General features: G+C 51.6%; 1 protein-coding gene across 2 annotated transcripts in view; it reads right to left on the reverse strand.

The window, feature by feature from the left end:
- epha4b (eph receptor A4b) overlaps positions 1 to 18,814 on the reverse strand; it is a 197,148-nt gene that overhangs the window by 170,647 nt on the left and 7,687 nt on the right. For both annotated transcript variants that reach the window (XM_046359281.1, XM_046359280.1), the window contains exon 2: positions 695 to 759. In XM_046359281.1, coding sequence (XP_046215237.1) covers positions 695 to 759 — 65 coding nt within the window. The remainder of the gene's footprint in view (positions 1 to 694; positions 760 to 18,814) is intronic.

Genomic DNA, 18,814 nt, shown 5'->3' on the forward strand with positions numbered 1-18,814 from the left:
TAAGAACTCTGAAAGGTCGAAAAGCATTACTCATTCATGGAAATTTAGCTAGCTAGCTTGCTGTTGCTAGATAATTTGTCCTTGGATATAAACATTGGGTTGTTATTTTACCTGAAATGCACAAGGTCCTCGACTCCGACAATTAATCCACAGATAAAAGGGAAACCGAGTTAGTTTCTAGTAATCTCTCCGCCTTCAGTCCCTTTCTTCTTCGTTGGACATTATATGGCGGTTGGCAACCAACTTTAAAGTGCATTACCACCACCAACTGGACTGGAGTGTGGACCTCAGTTCATTTTTCAATCACCCATGTGGTTATATGCTCCTAATACCCAATGAGGAGATGGGAGAGGTGGGACTTGCATCGCGTCAAGCATGACAAATAGAACCAAGTTCTATTTTGGCGCTTGGCTACACAGATGCTCGGTGATGCGCGCAAGCAGTTTGGATGCAATGAATGAATAACATGTATGTGTACACTTATTTTGCAGCGCTCGCGGGTGTGGTCAGCATATAACACTTCATGATATTTTTTCCAAATGACTAAGATTAAACTAAATCTAAAACACACTGCCAAAATGAACACTGGGTTAAAGTTGGTTAGGTAAAGTTTGTGTCTGTGTGAGCGCCTGTGGATCAAGATTGATCCAGTGTGGCCGCCTCATACAGAAAGTGATCTCACAGCGCTACTCACCCCCTCGGCAGGGTAGGCCTCCCAGCCTAGGTTTCCCAGAGCAGACATGGAGTCCAACAACGTCACTGCAGACAGACAGAGAGAACAGACTGGTTAATACAACACACACTATTAACAGCAATAAGACACCAGAGGAAGGGAGGGCCGTCGTGGTTATTGGAACATCTGTGCTGTCAACGGGGTCAATGGGATAGCACTTACAACAGCACATTAGAACAACATTTACTGCCTCAGATTCACACAGGCTCAACCACACACCCTTACCCCTTTCCATAGCAAAGGGACGGAGTGAGGGGTGGAGAGATGGATGGAGAAAGAAATGATTGATAGAGGGAGAGAGAAAGGCAAGGGCTGGTGAGAGTGACTGCAAAGAAAAGAGATGGGAACAGAGAGAGCGATGAAGAATGAGAGAAATATCCGGATGGAGGAGGACGGAGGGATGGACGGACAGAGAGAAGGAGTGAGGTTGAGACAGAAAGGCTAAGAGATAGCTAAAAGGCTGTGTATTTAGATTCAGATGGAGCCAGTTTCTCCCACGGTGTGTGAACTGTGCTTTCCCTGCCTGACGCCATTGAGCCCTAATTATGGCCTCATCACTGCTAACCATTAATATTTAATTATCCTCCATCTGCAGAGGCTGCCGCCAGCCCCCTCCCTCCCTCCTCTCTCTATCTCCCTCCCTCCCTCCTCTCTCTCTCTATCTCTCTCCCTCCCTCCCTCCTCTCTCTCTATCTCCCTCCCATCTCCTCTCTCTATCTCCCTATCGCTCTCTGCTTTGCTACTTCTTGTGCTCTCTCTCTCTTCTCTGCCCTCTCTCTTCTCTGCCCTCTCTCTTCTCTGCCCTCTCTCTTCTCTGCCCTCTCTCTTCTCTGCCCTCTCTCTTCTCTGCCCTCTCGCTTCTCTGCCCTCTCTCTTCTCTGCCCTCTCTCTTCTCTGCCCTCTCTCTTCTCTGCCCTCTCGCTTCTCTGCCCTCTCGCTTCTCTGCCCTCTCGCTTCTCTGCACCCTCTCTTCTCTGCCCTCTCTCTTCTCTCCCTCTCGCTTCTCTGCTGCTCTCTTCTCTCTCTCTCTCTGCCCTCTCTTCTCTGCCCTCTCTCTTCTCTGCCCTCTCTCTTCTCTGCCCTCTCTCTTCTCTGCCCCTCTCTTCTCTGCCCTCTCTCTTCTCTGCCCTCTCTCTTCTCTGCCCTCTCTTCTCTGCCCTCTCTCTTCTCTGCCCTCTCTCTTCTCTGCCCTCTTCTCTGCCCTCTCTCTTCTCTGCCCTCTCTCTTCTCTGCCCTCTCTCTTCTCTGCCCTCTCTTCTCTGCCCTCCTTCTCTGCCCTCTCGCTTCTCTGCACTCTCTCTTCTCTGCACTCTCTCTTCTCTGCCCTCTGCTTCTCTGCCCGCTCTCTTCTCTGCCCTCTCTCTTCTCTGCCCTCTCTCTTCTCTGCCCTCTCTCTTCTCTGCCCTCTCTCTTCTCTGCCCTCTCTCTTCTCTGCCCTCTCTCTTCTCTGCCCTCTCTCTTCTCTGCCCTCTCTCTTCTCTGCCCTCTCTCTTCTCTGCCCTCTCTTCTCTGCCCTCTCTCTTCTCTGCCCTCTCTCTTCTCTGCCCTCTCTCTTCTCTGCCCTCTCTCTTCTCTGCCCTCTCTCTTCTCTGCCCTCTCTCTTCTCTGCCCTCTCTCTTCTCTGCCCTCTCTCTCTCTGCCCTCTCTCTTCTGCCCTCTCTCCCTCTCTCTTCTCTGCTCTCTCTTCTCTGCTCTCTCGCTTCTCTGCCTCTCTCTTCTCTGCCCTCCTCTCTCTCTCTCTCTTCTCTGCCTCTCTCTTCTCTGCCCTCTCTTCTCTGCCCTCTCTCTTCTCTCCCTCTCTCTCTTCTCTGCTTCTCTCTCTCTCTTCTCTGCCCTCTCTCTCTCTTCTCTGCCCTCTCTCTTCTCTCTCTCTCTCTTCTCTGCCCTCTCTCTTCTCTGCCCTCTCTCTTCTCTGCCCTCTCTCTCTTCTCTGCCTCTCTCTTCTCTGCCCTCTCTCTTCTCTGCCCTCTCTTCTCTGCCCTCTCTCTTCTCTGCCCTCTCTCTTCTCTGTCCTCTCTCTCTCTCTGCCCTCTCGCTTCTCTGCCCTCTCTCTTCTCTGCCCTCTCTCTTCTCTGCCCTCTCTCTTCTCTGCCCCTCTCTTCTCTGCCCTCTCGCTTCTCTGCCTCTCTCTCTCTATCTCTCTCCCTCCCTCCCTCCTCTCTCTCTATCTCCCTCCCATCTCCTCTCTCTATCTCTCTTCTCTGCTACTTCTGTCTCCCTCTCTCTTCTCTGCCCTCTCTCTTCTCTGCCCTCTCTCTCTCTGCCCTCTCTTCTCTGCCCTCTCGCTTCTCTGCCCTCCTCTGCTCTCTCTTCTCTGCCTTCTCTGCCCTCTTCTCTGCCCTCTCTCTTCTCCCCTCTCTCTTCTCTCTCCTCTCTCTTCTCTGCCCTCTGCCCTCTCTTCTCTGCTCTCTCTCTTCTCCTCTCTCTGCCCTCTCTCTCTCTCTCTCTGCCCTCTCTCTTCTCTGCCCTCTCTCTTCTCTGCCCTCTCTCTCTGCCCTCTCTCTTCTCTGCCCTCTCTCTTCTCTCTGTCTCTCTCTTCTCTGCCCTCTCTCTTCTCTCTCTCTTCTCTGCCCTCTCTCTTCTCTGCCCTCTCTCTTCTCTGCCTCTCTCTTCTCTGCCCTCTCTCTTCTCTGCCCTCTCTCTTCTCTGCCCTCTCTCTTCTCTGCCCTCTCGCTTCTCTGCACTCTCTCTTCACTGCCCTCTCTCTTCTCTGCACTCTCTCTTCTCTGCCCTCTCTCTTCTCTGCCCTCTCTCTTCTCTGCCCTCTCTTTCTCTCTCTCCCTCTCTCTCTCCCTTTCTCGCTTCTCTGCCCTCTCTCTTCTCTGCCCTCTCTCTTCTCTGCCCTCTCTTCTCTTCTCTCTCTTCTCTGCCCTCTCTCTTCTCTGCTCTCTCTCTCTTCTCTCCTCTCTCTTCTCTGCCCTCTCTCTTCTCTCTCTCTCTTCTCTGCCCTCTCTCTTCTCTGCCCTCTCTCTCTCTCTCTCTCTCTTCTCTGCCCTCTCTCTTCTCTGCCCTCTCTCTCTCTCTGCCTCTCTCTCTTCTCTGCTCTCTCTCTCTCTCTTCTCTGCTCTTCTCTCTCTCTCTTCTCTCTCTTCTCTGCCCTCTCTCTTCTCTCTCTCTCTTCTCTGCCTCTCTCTTCTCTCTCTCTCTTCTCCCTCTCTCTTCTCTGCCCTCTCTCTTCTCTGCTCTCTCTCTTCTCTCCTCTCTCTCTGCCCTCTCTCTTCTCTGCCCTCTCTCTTCTCTGCCCTCTCTCTTCTCTGCCCTCTCTCTTCTCTGCTCTCTCTTCTCTGCCCTCTCTCTTCTCCTCTCTCTTCTCTGCCCTCTCTCTTCTCTGCCCTCTCTCTTCTCTCCTCTCTCTTCTCTGCCCTCTCTCTTCTCTGCCCTCTCTCTCTCTCTCTCTCTCTTCTCTGCCCTCTCTCTTCTCTGCCCTCTCTCTTCTCTGCCCTCTCTCTTCTCTGCTCTCTGCCCTCTCTCTCTCTATCTCTCTCCCTCCCTCCCTCCTCTCTCTCTATCTCCCTCCCATCTCCTCTCTCTATCTCCCTATCGCTCTCTGCTTTGCTCTTCTGCTCTCTCTCTCTTCTCTGCCCTCTCTCTTCTCTGCCCTCTCTCTTCTCTGCCCTCTCTCTTCTCTGCCCTCTCTCTTCTCTGCCCTCTCTCTTCTCTGCCCTCTCTCTTCTCTGCCCTCTCTTCTCTGCACCCTCTCTTCTCTCTCCTCTCTCTTCTCTGCCCTCTCTCTTCTCTGCTCTCTTCTCTCTCTTCTCTGCACTCTCTCTTCTCTCTCCTCTCTCTCTCTGCCCTCTCTCTTCTCTCTCTCTCTCTCTCTCTCTCTCTCTCTCTGCCTCTCTCTTCTCTCTCTCTCTCTTCTCTGCCCTCTCTCTTCTCTGCTCTCTCTCTCTCTGCCTCTCTCTTCTCTGCCCTCTCTCTTGCCCTCTCTCTTCTCTGCCCTCTCTCTTCTCTGCCCTCTCTCTTCTCTGCCCTCTCTCTTCTCTGCCCTCTCTCTTCTCTGCCCTCTCTCTTCTCTGCCCTCTCTCTTCTCTGCCCTCTCTTCTCTGCCCTCTCTCTTCTCTGCCCTCTCTCTTCTCTGCCCTCTCTCTTCTCTGCCCTCTCTTCTCTTCTCTGCTTCTCTCTCTCTCTCTCTGCCCTCTCTCTTCTCTGCCCTCTCTCTTCTCTGCCCTCTCTCTTCTCTGCCCTCTCTCTCTTCTCTGCCCTCTCTCTTCTCTGCCCTCTCTCTTCTCTCTCTCTCTTCTCTCTCCCTCTCTCTTCTCTCTCTGCCCTCTTCTCTGCCCTCTCTTCTCTGCCCTCTCTCTTCTCTGCCCTCTCTCTTCTCTGCCCTCTCTTCTCTGCCCTCTCTCTTCTCTGCCCTCTCTCTTCTCTGCCCTCTCTCTTCTCTGCCCTCTCTTCTCTGCCCTCCTCTCTCTTCTCTGCCCTCTCTCTTCTCTGCCCTCTCTCTTCTCTGCCCTCTCGCTTCTCTGCCCTCTCTCTTCTCTGCTCTCTCGCTTCTCTGCCCTCTCTCTCTCCCTCTCTCTCTCCCTCTCTCTCTCTCTCTATCTCCCTCTCGCTCTCGCTCTCTCGCTTCTCTACCCTCTCGCTTCTCTGCCCTCTCTCTTCTCTGCCCTCTCTCTTCTCTGCCCTCTCTCTTCTCTGCCCTCTCTCTTCTCTGCCCTCTCTCTTCTCTGCCCTCTCGCTTCTCTGCCCTCTCGCTTCTCTGCCCTCTCTCTTCTCTGCCCTCTCGCTTCTCTGCCCGCTCAAAACCTGCTGTCTCTCTCACCCTCTCTTTCTGTCTCTTTCAATCTGCTTCTCTCCCTTTCACACTCGCTACATCTCCACCTCTCTCTTTCTCTCATTCTGTGCCAGAGGTCTGACTCGGGCCAAAAGAGAGTTACTCCTCGGGCTCTCAGCCACAGGTCCCAGATCAGCTGTCCAGGCTCCTGACCTGAAACATCATCAGTTGGCTTTAATAACTGACCTAGGAAACCAGGGGGAACTAGTGCCAAAACACAGACACAGGCAGTATTTTCAAGGATAATCTCGGGCACTTACAGTAGAACCAAATCTCAAATGAGGGATAACCAGCTAAAAGTCGGTGAACTTCATCTCTCCAGATGTCCAATTCATTCTTGTTGGAAGATGACGAAAAACATTATAGTACAAAATTAATCTTTTATATCACACTTTTTTTTCCACTCGGGAGAGACGAACACACCCAGGAGCAGAAAACAGAGTAGACTGCTTTATTTTCATCTAGCTCCTGTTCCACATTTAGATATGAGTCTTTCAACATTCCTCCTCTCAGAGGGCGCCTGGGCCTAGTGGCTAATGAAACGCATTTGCCTCCCCTCTCCACTGAACGTGACATTTCTAAATGAATAAAGCAGTAGGGAGAGCGTGTCTGCTGTGTGCACGGGACTTTTATCTAGCCCGCAGGTAGAACTAGTGCCATTAGAACAGTCCAACATATTCTCTCTCCCTCTCTCTCTCCCCCTCTCTCTCTCTCTCTCTCTCTCTCTCTCTCTCTCTCTCTCTCTCTCTCTCTCTCTCTCTCTCTCTCTCTCTCTCTCTCTCTCTCTCTCTCTCCCTCTCCCTCTCCCTCTCCCTTCAGAAAGTATTCACACGCCCTTGACTTTTTCCACATTTTGTTGTGTTACATCCTGAATTTAAAATGTTTTAAATTTCAACGTTGTGCCACTGCTCTACACACAATAAGTACTCAAATGCTTTGTTATGGCAAGCCTAGATAAATTCAGGAGTAAAAATGTGCTTAACAAATCGCATAAAAAGTTACATGGCCTCATTCCATGTTCAATTATAGCGGTTAACATTCACTGTATCATGACTACCCCATCTCTGTACCTCACACATAAAAGGATCTGTAACGTCCCTTAATCAAATAATGAATTTCAAGCACAGATTCAACCACAAAGACCAGGGAGGTTGTTCAATGCCTCACAAAGAAAAGAAGGATGACTGTACAGAACACAAAATATTCCAAAACATGCATCCTGTTTGCAACAAGGCACTTAAGTAATGCTTAAAAATATATTAATACTTTTTTTTTTTAAAGTCATACTTAAGTAACACTTTTTTTTTTAAATGAAAGAAAGAAATGTACTTTTTGTCCTGAACCATTATGTTTGGGGCAAATCAAACACAAAACACATCATGTTATGGGTATGCTTGTCATCGGCAAGTAGGGAGATTGATAGGATACAAATAAATAGAATACAGCTATAAGCACTGGCAAAATCCAAGAGGAAAATCTTGTTCAGTCAGCTAGGAGACAAATTCGCCTTTCAGCAGGACAATAACCTAAAACACAAGCCCAAATCTACACTGGAGTTGCTTACCAAGACGACATTGAATGTTCCTGAGTGGCCAACTTGCAGTTTTGACTTAAATCAGCTTGAACATCTTTGGCAAGACTTGGAAATGGCTGACGAGCAATAATCAACAATCAACTTGACAAGAGCTTGAAGAATTTAAAAAAGAATAATGTGCAAATATTGTACAATCCAGATGTGTAAAGCTCCTAGATTTACCCAGAAAGAGTCACAGCTGTAATCGCCGCCAAAGGTGCTTCTACAAAGTATTGACTCAGGGATGTGAATACTTACGGTCTGTAAATGAGATATTACTGTATTTCATCTTCACCACATTTGCTCAAATCTATTTAATCCATTTTGAATTCAGGCTGTAACACAACAAAATGTGGAATAAGTGCAGGGGTAGGAATGCTTTCTGATGGCACTGAATATGAGCCCCAGTCACTCTCCACAGCTCAGTGCAACGTGGCGGGGGGGCTGTCATGGTGCATTACAGATTACAATGTGTGTGTGTGTGTGTGTGTGTGTGTGTGTGTGTGTGTGTGTGTGTGTGTGTGTGTGTGTGTGTGTGTGTGTGTGTGTGTGTGTGTGTGTGTGTGTGTGTGTGTGTGTGTGTGTGTGTGTGTGTGTGTGTGGGTGTGCGTGCGTGCGTGCGTGCGTGTGTGTGTGTTTGTGTGTGAGACAGAGATTGTGGGAGGAAAATGAACAGCTAGCTCCTGCTGTGTTTTAAAGGTCAACTCCAGCTCTCTGCCCCACCCTCAGTCCAGCCTCACTACTTAGAGAATATAAGACCATTAGACGCTAGGGTTCAGGTCATGGACACACACTGTAATAGCAGAATTAACAGTGGTTTGATAATAAGGATGATGAAATGTACACACCTTACATTCACTTCCGCAGTGTACAGCAGTGGCATGATGCCTAATGTAATATACTGTGTACAGTTTTGCTGAGGTGACCTCCATAGCCCCAAAATTGCTGACTGCACTTCCCTATGATCAACGAGGGCCTAGGGACCCTGGGTCGCGCTGTCCCATGCACACACACGCACTCAAGCGCAAAGACTCACACACACACACACACAGAAAAACACACAGAAGCACACACACACACTTTCTTCACACCTCCTGTCAATAGCACTTATCACTTGTGATCAATGACCCATCCTTTCATCAATAATATAGCAGCAACAGTATCCTGTCTGCTGATACCAATAGAATGTGTGTGTGTGTGTGTGTGTGTGTGTGTGTGTGTGTGTGTGTGTGTGTGTGTGTGTGTGTGTGTGTGTGTGTGTGTGTGTGTGTGTGTGTGTGTGTGTGTGTGTGTGTGTGTGTGTGTGTGTGTGTGTGTGTGTGTGTGTGTGTGTGTGTGTGTGTGTGTGTGTGTGTGTGTGTGTGTGCGTGCGTGCGTGTGTGTGTGTGTGTGTGCGTGTGCTGGGAGAGAGCAAGCCAGGGTCCCCAGTCTAAATCCGTAGCATGATACTGTGTTGAAGGGATGAAGTCCCCGCCGAACCTCTTCTTCTCCCTCTCTCTTTCTCCAGGGAGTGATGTAAGGCCTGTGTCTGTGTAATCTAACCCTGGTCAGAGTTGCTCTGGCCCGGAGTTAAAACACACAGCTCATCATTCACTCACTCAGACCTGGGTCAGATTCACTCTCATGTAATAGACACACACACGCCCACACATGCGCGCACGCACACACACACACACACACACACAAACCATCAACGGAGGAGCTCGATACAAACCCAATCACCTAGAGACAACACTTAACAACAAATGGTCCATCTTCTACCGTGCCTTTTTGTCTGGGTCCAGCTCATATTTGTAGAATCAGCAATTCTATTTCCATCCGATGTTCAATAAAGCATGAAAGTGAATTTAGTCGTAAATTACACCCAACAATGTGATGTGAACAAATCATGTACTGTACTTAGTTCCTGTATTCATATGTATTCACTTGCAGGAGGCTGTATTGACTCAATGAACAGCACTTTGTGTCAAGATAATCAATGATGGGAATATTCAACGGGAATAGAATAGGGCCAGCTGACGCTACAGTAATCATCTTAGGGTTAACATCGTGTAGGTTCATGTCTGCAACAGCCCACTATAGCTAAACCTCCCCGGTAATGCTCTGGTGGAAGCTTCCCTAAACACACGCACAGACACAGACACAGACACAGACACAGACACAGACACAGACACAGACACAGACACAGACACAGACACAGACACACACACACGTAGATACACACACACACACACACACACACACACACACACACACACACACACACACACACACACACACACACACACACACACACACACACACACACACACACACACACACACACACACACACACACACACACACAGACACATAGATACACACATACACCCACACACGTAGATACACACACACACACACACACAGACACATAGATACACACACGTAGATACACACACACACACACACACACACACACACACACACACACACACACACACACACACACACACACACACACACACACACACACACACACACACACACACACACACACACACACACACACACACACACACACACACACACACAGACACATAGATACACACACACAGACACATAGATACACACACACACACACACGAGCAGACAGACACACACACTGAGAGTGGTCTGGTGACATAGTAGCACGCTGCTTTATTGATTATTGTCACCGTGCTGTGAGTTCTACATTCTCCGAGCGTAAAGACGGCAAGGGGATATGTCAGAGCAATCTGACTCTCTCCCGTTCCACATGGCAAACACCTCTAAACTACGATACCAAACCCCTAACCTAGCATTTACAGTATCACACAGCTGCACACCCCCAAAGCATACCATAAGGCCTTTTAGACCCTATATAACAATCTTACTGTCTCAGTTCCTTACGCACACTAAAAATGAGGAATGCGGTCCCTCCCTACTCCCACCCTGGCCCCTCTCTCTTTCCCTCTCCCCCCCCTCTCTCTCCCTCCCTACTCCCACCCTGGCCTCTCTCTCTCTCTCCTTCTCCCCCCCTCTCTCTCCCTCCCTACTCCCACCCTGGCCTCTCCCTCTCTCCCCCTCTCTCTCCCTCCCTACTCCCTCCCTGGCCTCTCTCTCTCTCCCTCTCTCTCTCTCTCTCTCTCTCTCCCTCTATCTCTCTCCCTCTCCCCCCCTCTCTCTCCCTCCCTACTCCCACCCTGGCCTCTCTCTCTCCTCTCCCCTCTCTCTCCCTCCCTACTCCCTCCCTGGCCTCTCTCTCTCCCTCCCTACTCCCTCTCTGGCCTCTCTCTCTCCCTCTCTCTCTCCCCCTCTCTCTCTCCCTCTCTCTCTCTCTCTCTCTCTCTCTCTCTCTCCCTCTCCCCCCCTCTCTCCTCCCTCTCTCCCCCTGGCCTCTCTCTCTCCCTCCCTACTCCCTCCCTGGCCTCTCTCTCTCCCTCTCTCTCTCCCCCTCTCTCTCTCCATCTCTCCCCCCTCTCTCCCTCCCTATTCCTTCCCTGGCCTCTCCCCCCTCCCTCTCCCTCCCTACTCCCACCCTGGCCTCTCTCTCTCCCTCTCTCCCCCTCTCTCTCCCTCCCTACTCCCTCCCTGGCCTCTCTCTCTCTCTCTCCCCCCTCTCTCTCTCCCTCCCTACTCCCTCCCTGGCCTCTCTCTCTCTCCCTCCCCTCTCTCTCTCTCCCTACTCCCTCCCTGGCCTCTCTCTCTCTCTCCCTCTCTCTCCCCCTCTCTCTCCCTCCCTACTCCCTCCCTGGCCTCTCTCTCCCTCTCCTCCCCCTCTCTCTCCCTCCCTACTCCCTCCCTGGCCTCTCTCTCTCTCTCTCCCTCTCCCCCCTCTCTCTCCCTCCCTACTCCCTCCCTGGCCTCTCTCTCTCCCTCCCCCTCTCTCTCCCTCCCTACTCCCACCCTGGCCTCTCTCTCCCTCTCCCCCTCTCTCTCCCTCCCTACTCCCACCCTGGCCTCTCTCCCCCCCTCTCTCTCTCTCCCTCCCTACTCCCACCCTGGCCTCTCTCTCTCTCCCTCCACCCCCCTCTCTCTCTCTCCCTCTCCCCCCTCTCCCTCCCTACTCCCACCCTGCCCCCCCCTCTCCCCCTCTCTCTCCCTCCCTACTCCCTCCCTGGCCTCTCTCGCTCTCTCTCTCCCTCCCCCTCTCTCCATCCCTACTCCCTCCCTGGCCTCTCTATCTCTCTCCCTCTCCCCCCCTCTCTCTCCCTCCCTACTCCCACCCTGGCTTCTCTCCCCCCTCTCTCTCCCTCCCTACTCCCTCCCTGGCCTCTCTCTCTCCCTCTCCCCCCTCTCTCTCTCCCTCCCTACTCCCTCCCTGGCCTCTCTCTCTCCCCCCCCCTCTCTCTCTCTCCCTCCCTACTCCCTCCCTGGCCTCTCCCCCCCCCTCTCTCTCCCTCCCTACTCCCACCCTGGCCTCTCTCTCCCTCTCTCCCCCCTCCCTCTCTCTCCCTCTCTACTCCCTCCCTGGCCTCTCTCTCTCTCTCCCTCTCCCCCCTCTCTCTCTCCCTCCCTACTCCCTCCCTGGCCTCTCTCTCTCTCTCTCCCTCCCCCTCCTCCCCTCCTCTCTCCCTCCCTCTCCCTCCTCTCCTCCCCTCCCACCCTCTCTCTCCCTCTCTCCCCCTCTCTCTCTCCCTCCCTACTCCCACCCTGGCCCTCCCTCCCTCCCCCTCCCACCCTGGCCTCCTCCTCCCCTCTGCCCCCCTCTCTCTCCCTCTCCCCCCTCTCCCTCCCTACTCCCACCCTGGCCTCTCTCTCCTCTCCCCTCCCCCCCTCTCTCTCCCTCCCTACTCCCACCCTGGCCTCTCTCTCTCCCCCCCCTCTCTCTCCCTCCCTACTCCCACCCTGGCCTCTCTCCCTCTCTCCCCCTCTCCCTCTCCCTCCCTCCCTCCCTCCCTCTCTCTCCCTCTCTCCCCCCCTCTCTCCCTCCCTACTCCCACCCTGGCCTCTCTCTCGCCCCCTCTCTCTCCCTCTCTCCCCCTCTCTCTCCCTCCCTACTCCCTCCCTGGCCTCTCTCTCTCCCTCCCCCCACTCTCTCTCCCTCCCTACTCCCACCCTGGCCTCTCCCCCCTCTCTCCTCTCTCTCTCCCCCTCTCTCTCCCTCCCTACTCCCTCCCTGGCCTCTCTCTCTCCCTCTCTCCTCTCTCTCTCCCTCCCTACTCCCACCCTCTCTCTCTCCCTCCCTACTCCCACCCTGGCCTCTCTCTCCCCCTCCCCTCCCACTCTGGCCCCCTCCCTACTCCCCTCCCTGGCCTCTCTCTCTCTCTGGCCCACATTCCCCCTCCATTACCGCTCATTCATCTATTCTTTCTATTTCACTTCACCCCTCTTTCATTCCTGCTCTTTGTCATTCCGTCTAATTTCCCGGCCTTGTTAAGACTCCATCATCGTTCCTGGCTGCAGGGAATACTGTGACCTCACGCAGTCTCCAAGGTCTACAAACCTTTTACTGATAAACACCATGGTGGAGAGAGAGAGACATGAGAGGAGGAGAGAGAGACAAAGAGAGAGAGAGGGGGTACAGAGAAGTTCCGCTAAGACTGATCTCTCTCTCTCTCTCTCTCCCTCTCTCCCTCTCTCCCTCTCTCCCTCTCTCCCTCTCTCCCTCTCTCTGTAATCCATTGCTTTGGCTGGGCAAAGAGGAGCTCTGATCTACCTGCCAAAAATCTTTCAGACCGCACAATAAGACCTGCATACACACACACACACACACACACACACACACACACACACACACACACACACACACACACACACACACACACACACACACACACACACACACACACACACACACACACACACACACACACACACACACACACACACACACACACACACGGTAGTCTCTTCTGACAGACCTTCCATTCCTTTCTATAGAAAAACGAATGAATGCACAGTTGAACGAGGGAAAGTGTCATCAGAGCAACACATTGGCAAAGGAGGGAAGAGTGCGGATGAGAGGAGAGAAGTTAGGAGGGAGTGAGGCCGGCTGTGGCGCTCTAAACATTAAGGGTCTAATTGGACTCCTCTCATCTTCCCTCTCCTCTCTTCCTCTCACCTCCTTCCTTATCCTCTACTCAGTAGTAATCTACTGTATAACCAAATGATGCAATACTGTGAGCTACAGTAATGAAAACTCCTTCTGGACTATGTGCCCTCTGTCTTTTTGAAGAGTTGTGGTTGTTTTTCTCCCTAATCTTTGGTCAAATCAGCCCCCCGCCACAGGGTTGATGGTGTGTTGTGAGTCTCTCCACCTCCCTCCTCTTTCCTAGAGATGTCAATCACCGTAGTAAACGAGTATTGTTAGGATCCTCTCTTCTTTTCGTTAGCCTACAGTGGCAGAGTAGTGGGGAAGTCCTCTGACAATCTGTGACAAGAGCTCTGCCCTAGTTTGCTGCGTGCCTGCTGTGTGTGTGTGTGTGTGTGTGTGTGTGTGTGTGTGTGTGTGTGTGTGTGTGTGTGTGTGTGTGTGTGTGTGTGTGTGTGTGTGTGTGTGTGTGTGTGTGTGTGTGTGTGTGTGTGTGTGTGTGTGTGTGTGTGTGTGTGTGTGTGTGTGTGTGTGTGTGTGTGTGTGTGTGTGTGTGGAAAACCCCACGGTTGGCTGCCAAGTGGGACTGAGACATGCAGTCAGATTCAGACACTTGTTTTTTAATAGGCCCTTTCCAGGTGTCACAAAACGAGGAACAGCACACACACACACACAAAATCCAGCCAGTGACGCAGGAACAAGATTATTTGTGACACACACTCCACTCTTCCACCATAGATAAAACAATGAGACAGATATTTCACCGGATGTATGAACGTGAGGCTTCCGCTTGGCGTTTCCACTCACTACCAAATATGGTAGCGAGAGGAAGTCCAGTGGCCGACAGTGGGAGAACATGGAACCAGATTGATTTTGACCGACATTCTGCTAATTATCTCGTCGATGAAACATTTGATCTCAATACCGTTTTACGAACAGAGTGGAAAAAAAAACGTTTTACTTTACCCGTGACAAGGTTTTTTAAAAATGGCGCTGTTTGGAAGAAGTGCAAAGGCAAATCAAATGTATTGCAAACGGGCACCTCCCAGAGTAGGCGTTCCCTACAGAAAACATGCAAATACATGCGAGAACACGCCAATAGGATCTCGCTAGCTCTTGCTTGGCTCTGCCCACCTCCTTGCTTGTTCTGCCCGCTATGACTCATTTGTTCCCATTTGAAACGGCAGGCTTGTGGTCTATCTTGGTTTAGCTGTCGCTGTCTCCCGCCGTCACACAACGCTGGAGAAGCCAGGGAAAACAACAACAAACCGTAGACACCACCGACTCACTGGCTGAAACCACACGTTCACATAGAAACATGGGAGTTGAAAGAAATAGAAGCTCTTCTTTCTTTTAAAGCACACTTCAATACGTCCTCATAGCTGTTTTTTTTTTACAGGGGCGCGTTTTCTACGCCCGTGTGTGTCAGACAGTCTTCGGGGAACAAGTGTTCATATTCTATAAGAGGGAACGTCTGCGGAACCAACGGAGCACAGAGAAAGGTCAAACTAAACCCCAACGGAACGCTGACACACACACACACACACACACACACACACACACACACACACACACACACACACACACACACACACACACACACACACACACACACACACACACACACACACACACACACACACACACACACACACACACACACACTGTCTCAGAGCTGTCACACAGACAGTGGTCACAGGAGGGTAAATTGAGCTAGAATAGTGAGTAGTAGCGACGGGCCTATGGCTACACACAGCTGGAGTGGAGGATGAATGTGTCAGATAGGAGATAGTAGGAAAAAGACAAAAGTCCAGACATGTATGGAGAATCCACCATTTAAATCAGGACAGCTTGTCACCACTTCGCTGACTGACTGACCGACCGGGTGGCTGGCTGACTGACTGACTGACCACAGGCAAGCTGCTCTAATGGCCCAGCCATGGTCACAGACATGAACACACCGTGAACTTAATAATGAGCATGACTAGAGGATGAGGGAGGGAAGGGGCAAAAGAGGGAAGGAGAGCGAGCGAGAAAGAAGAGAGAGAGAGAGAGAGAGAGAGAGAGAGAGAGAGAGAGAGAGAGAGAGAGAGAGAGAGAGAGAGAGAGAGAGAGAGAGAGAGAGAGAGAGAGAGAGAGAGAGAGAGAGAGAGAAACAAAGTTAATGAAAAAGAGAGTGGGTGAAGTGGAGGGGGCATTGGTCAATAAAAGCCTGAGCCTAAAAACCCACAGAAGCCAAACCAAATCATCCGCATGGTGTTTGTTTAAAGTCCCACTAATACTGCCATTCAGACCCACAGCACGGGTCACCCTCCAACACTATACACACCACAGGAGGAAAGCAGGGGGAGGGAGGGAGGGAGGGAGGGAGGGAGGGAGGGAGGGAGGGAGGGAGGGAGGGAGGGAGGGAGGGAGGGAGGGAGGGAGGGAGGGAGGGAGGGAGGGAGGGGGAAACAGACGAATTCAATTAAGACAAATAATAGGTCAGCACTGCAGAGACGGGCAGAAGAGGAGAGGAGGGAGGGAGAGAGGAGGAAAAGAGGAGAGTGGGGAGGGAGGAGGGAGAGAAGAGGAGAAAGGAGAGACCACTAGAAAGAGTGGAAGAGAGGACAAGAGATGACAGGAAGAGGTGGAGTAGGGAGAACAAGAGGAAGAGGAAAAGGCGGGCAGGATTTGAAGAGGAGTGTGTTTGAACTGGCCATTCAGAGAATCTCAGAAGAGAACATCAAGGAAAAGAGGAGGAGAAGGAAGGGATGGGGATATCAGAGAGATGGAGAGGGGTGAAGGAAGAGCAGGAGAAGAGGGGGAGGAGAGGAGGTTAGCAGCAAATAGCTCATTAGTGGTTGAGCCTCAGCAGACAGACAGAGGGGTGAGGGGGTGAGAGGGGGTAAGAGCACCCCGGGGGGGTAAGAGACGAGGGCAAGCGAGCAGAACGTCTAACGGTCAGCCCAGAGGAGCTCTGAAAAGAAGCAACGGACACAACCACAACAAACAATAACAAAGGAGGAACAAAACAAACCTATCATGACCTTTGGGGGGGAAGGGGGGATTTCTAGGGTCTTTCTGGCTCATAGTTAATTCGTAAACAGCATGCAGCCATAAGGTATTATTGACCCCTGCTTATAAATGGGTTCTTTGTAAGGAGGAACACATGGCATCATGGCATGAGGATTTTACCACAAGGAGATGAAATCCATATGACCATCACTGAGCTACCATTATGGGGATTACGTAATATGATTATGAATACGGAACATGCTGGTTGTGTACAGACATCACATTGCTCCTCTACGGCCACTATAGAAATAGGTATATTGATACTCCCTTCTCTCAGCCAACATAGGGTACACATTATACACTCTACAGAGTATTAGACTGTGACCAGCAAATCAGAACAGCCTCTGGCAACACATTTGGTAATGATGAGAGTGTGCGTGTGTGCGAGCATGAGTGTGTGCGTGTGTGTGTGTATGGGTGTGTGTGTGTGCATGCATGCGTGTGTGTGTGTGTGTGTGTGTGTGTGTGTGTGTGTGTGTGTGTGTGTGTGTGTGTGTGTGTGTGTGTGTGTGTGTGTGTGTGTGTGTGTGTGTGTGTGTGTGTGTGTGTGTGTGTGTGTGTGTGTGTGTGTGTGTGTGTGTGTGTGTGTGTGACCCATACTAAGAATCTCTATACACATCATTACAGCAGTCTTACTGTAGCTCCAGGCTCCCTATCAAACTGCAATACAGGTAATAGAGGTACAGGTCAGCTATAGGGTGAGCCAGGAGGGAGAGAGAGACAGAGAGAGAGTGGGGGGAAAGGAGGGGGAGAGAGGGAGAGAGACAGAGAGTAAGTGGGGAGAAAAGGAGGGGGAGAGAGAGACAGAGAGTAAGTGGGGAGAAAAGGAGGGAGGGAGAGAGAGAGACAGAGTAAGAGGGGAGAAAAGGAGGGAGGGAGAGAGAGAGACAGAGACAGAGAGTAAGTGGGGAGAAAAGGAGGGAGGGAGAGAGAGACAGAGACAGAGAGTAAGTGGGGAGAAAAGGAGGGAGGGAGAGAGAGACAGAGACAGAGAGTAAGTGGGGAGAAAAGGAGGGAGGGAGAGAGAGAGACAGAGAGTAAGTGGGGAGAAAAGGAGGGAGGGAGAGAGAGACAGAGACAGAGAGTAAGTGGGGAGAAAAGGAGGGAGGGAGAGAGAGAGACAGAGAGTAAGTGGGGAGAAAAGGAGGGAGACAGAGAGAGACAGAGACAGAGAGTAAGTGGGGAGAAAAGGAGGGAGGGAGAGAGAGAGACAGAGACAGAGAGTAAGTGGGGAGAAAAGGAGGGAGGGAGAGAGAGACAGAGACAGAGAGTAAGAGGGGAGAAAAGGATGGAGGGAGAGAGAGAGACAGAGACAGAGAGTAAGTGGGGAGAAAAGGAGGGAGGGAGAGAGAGACAGAGACAGAGAGTAAGAGGGGAGAAAAGGAGGGAGGGAGAGAGAGAGACAGAGACAGAGAGTAAGTGGGGAGAAAAGGAGGGAGGGAGAGAGAGACAGAGACAGAGAGTAAGTGGAGAGAAAAGGAGGGAGGGAGAGAGAGAGACAGAGAGTAAGTGGGGAGAAAAGGAGGGAGGGAGAGACAGAGACAGAGAGTAAGTGGGGAGAAAAGGAGGGAGGGAGAGAGAGAGACAGAGACAGAGAGTAAGTGGGGAGAAAAGGAGGGAGGGAGAGAGAGACAGAGACAGAGAGTAAGTGGGGAGAAAAGGAGGGAGGGAGAGAGAGAGACAGAGACAGAGAGTAAGAGGGGAGAAAAGGAGGGAGGGAGAGAGAGAGACAGAGACAGAGAGTAAGTGGGGAGAAAAGGAGGGAGGGAGAGAGAGAGACAGAGTAAGAGGGGAGAAAAGGAGGGTGGGAGAGAGAGACAGAGACAGAGAGTAAGTGGGGAGAAAAGGAGGGAGGGAGAGAGAGAGACAGAGGGTGAGTGGGGAGAAAAGGCGGGAGAGAGAGAGACAGAGAGTAAGTGAATGGGGGGAAAAGAATGGAGAGAGAGAGACAGAGAGTAAGTGAATGGGGGGAAAAGAAGGGAGAGAGAGAGACAGAGAGTGAGTGGGGAGAAAAGGAGGGAGAGAGAGAGACAGAGAGTAAGTGAATGGGGGGAATAGGAGGGAGAGAGAGAGACAGAGAGTGAGTGGGGAGAAAAGGGGGAGACAGAGAGTGAATGGGGGAAAAGGAGGGAGAGAGAGAGACAGAGAGTAAGTGGGGAGAAAAGGGGGGGGACAGAGAGTGAATGGGGGAAAAGGAGGGAGAGAGAGAGACAGAGAGTAAGTGGGGAGAAAAGGGGGGACAGAGAGTGAGTGGGGAGAAAAGGAGGGAGAGAGAGAGACAGAGAGTAAGTGGGGAGAAAAGGGGGGACAGAGAGTGAGTGGGGAGAAAAGGAGGGAGAGAGAGAGACAGAGAGTGAGTGGGGAGAAAAGGGGGGAGACAGAGAGTGAATGGGGGAAAAGGAGGGAGAGAGAGAGACAGAGAGTAAGTGGGGAGAAAAGGGGGGAGACAGAGAGTGAATGGGGGAAAAGGAGGGAGAGAGAGAGACAGAGAGTAAGTGGGGAGAAAAGGGGGGACAGAGAGTGAATGGGGGAAAAGGAGGGAGAGAGAGAGACAGAGAGTAAGTGGGGAGAAAAGGGGGGGGACAGAGAGTGAATGGGGGAAAAGGAGGGAGAGAGAGAGACAGAGAGTAAGTGGGGAGAAAA

This window comes from Oncorhynchus gorbuscha, linkage group LG08, assembly GCF_021184085.1.
Source record: "Oncorhynchus gorbuscha isolate QuinsamMale2020 ecotype Even-year linkage group LG08, OgorEven_v1.0, whole genome shotgun sequence".
Lineage (NCBI taxonomy): Eukaryota > Metazoa > Chordata > Actinopteri > Salmoniformes > Salmonidae > Oncorhynchus > Oncorhynchus gorbuscha.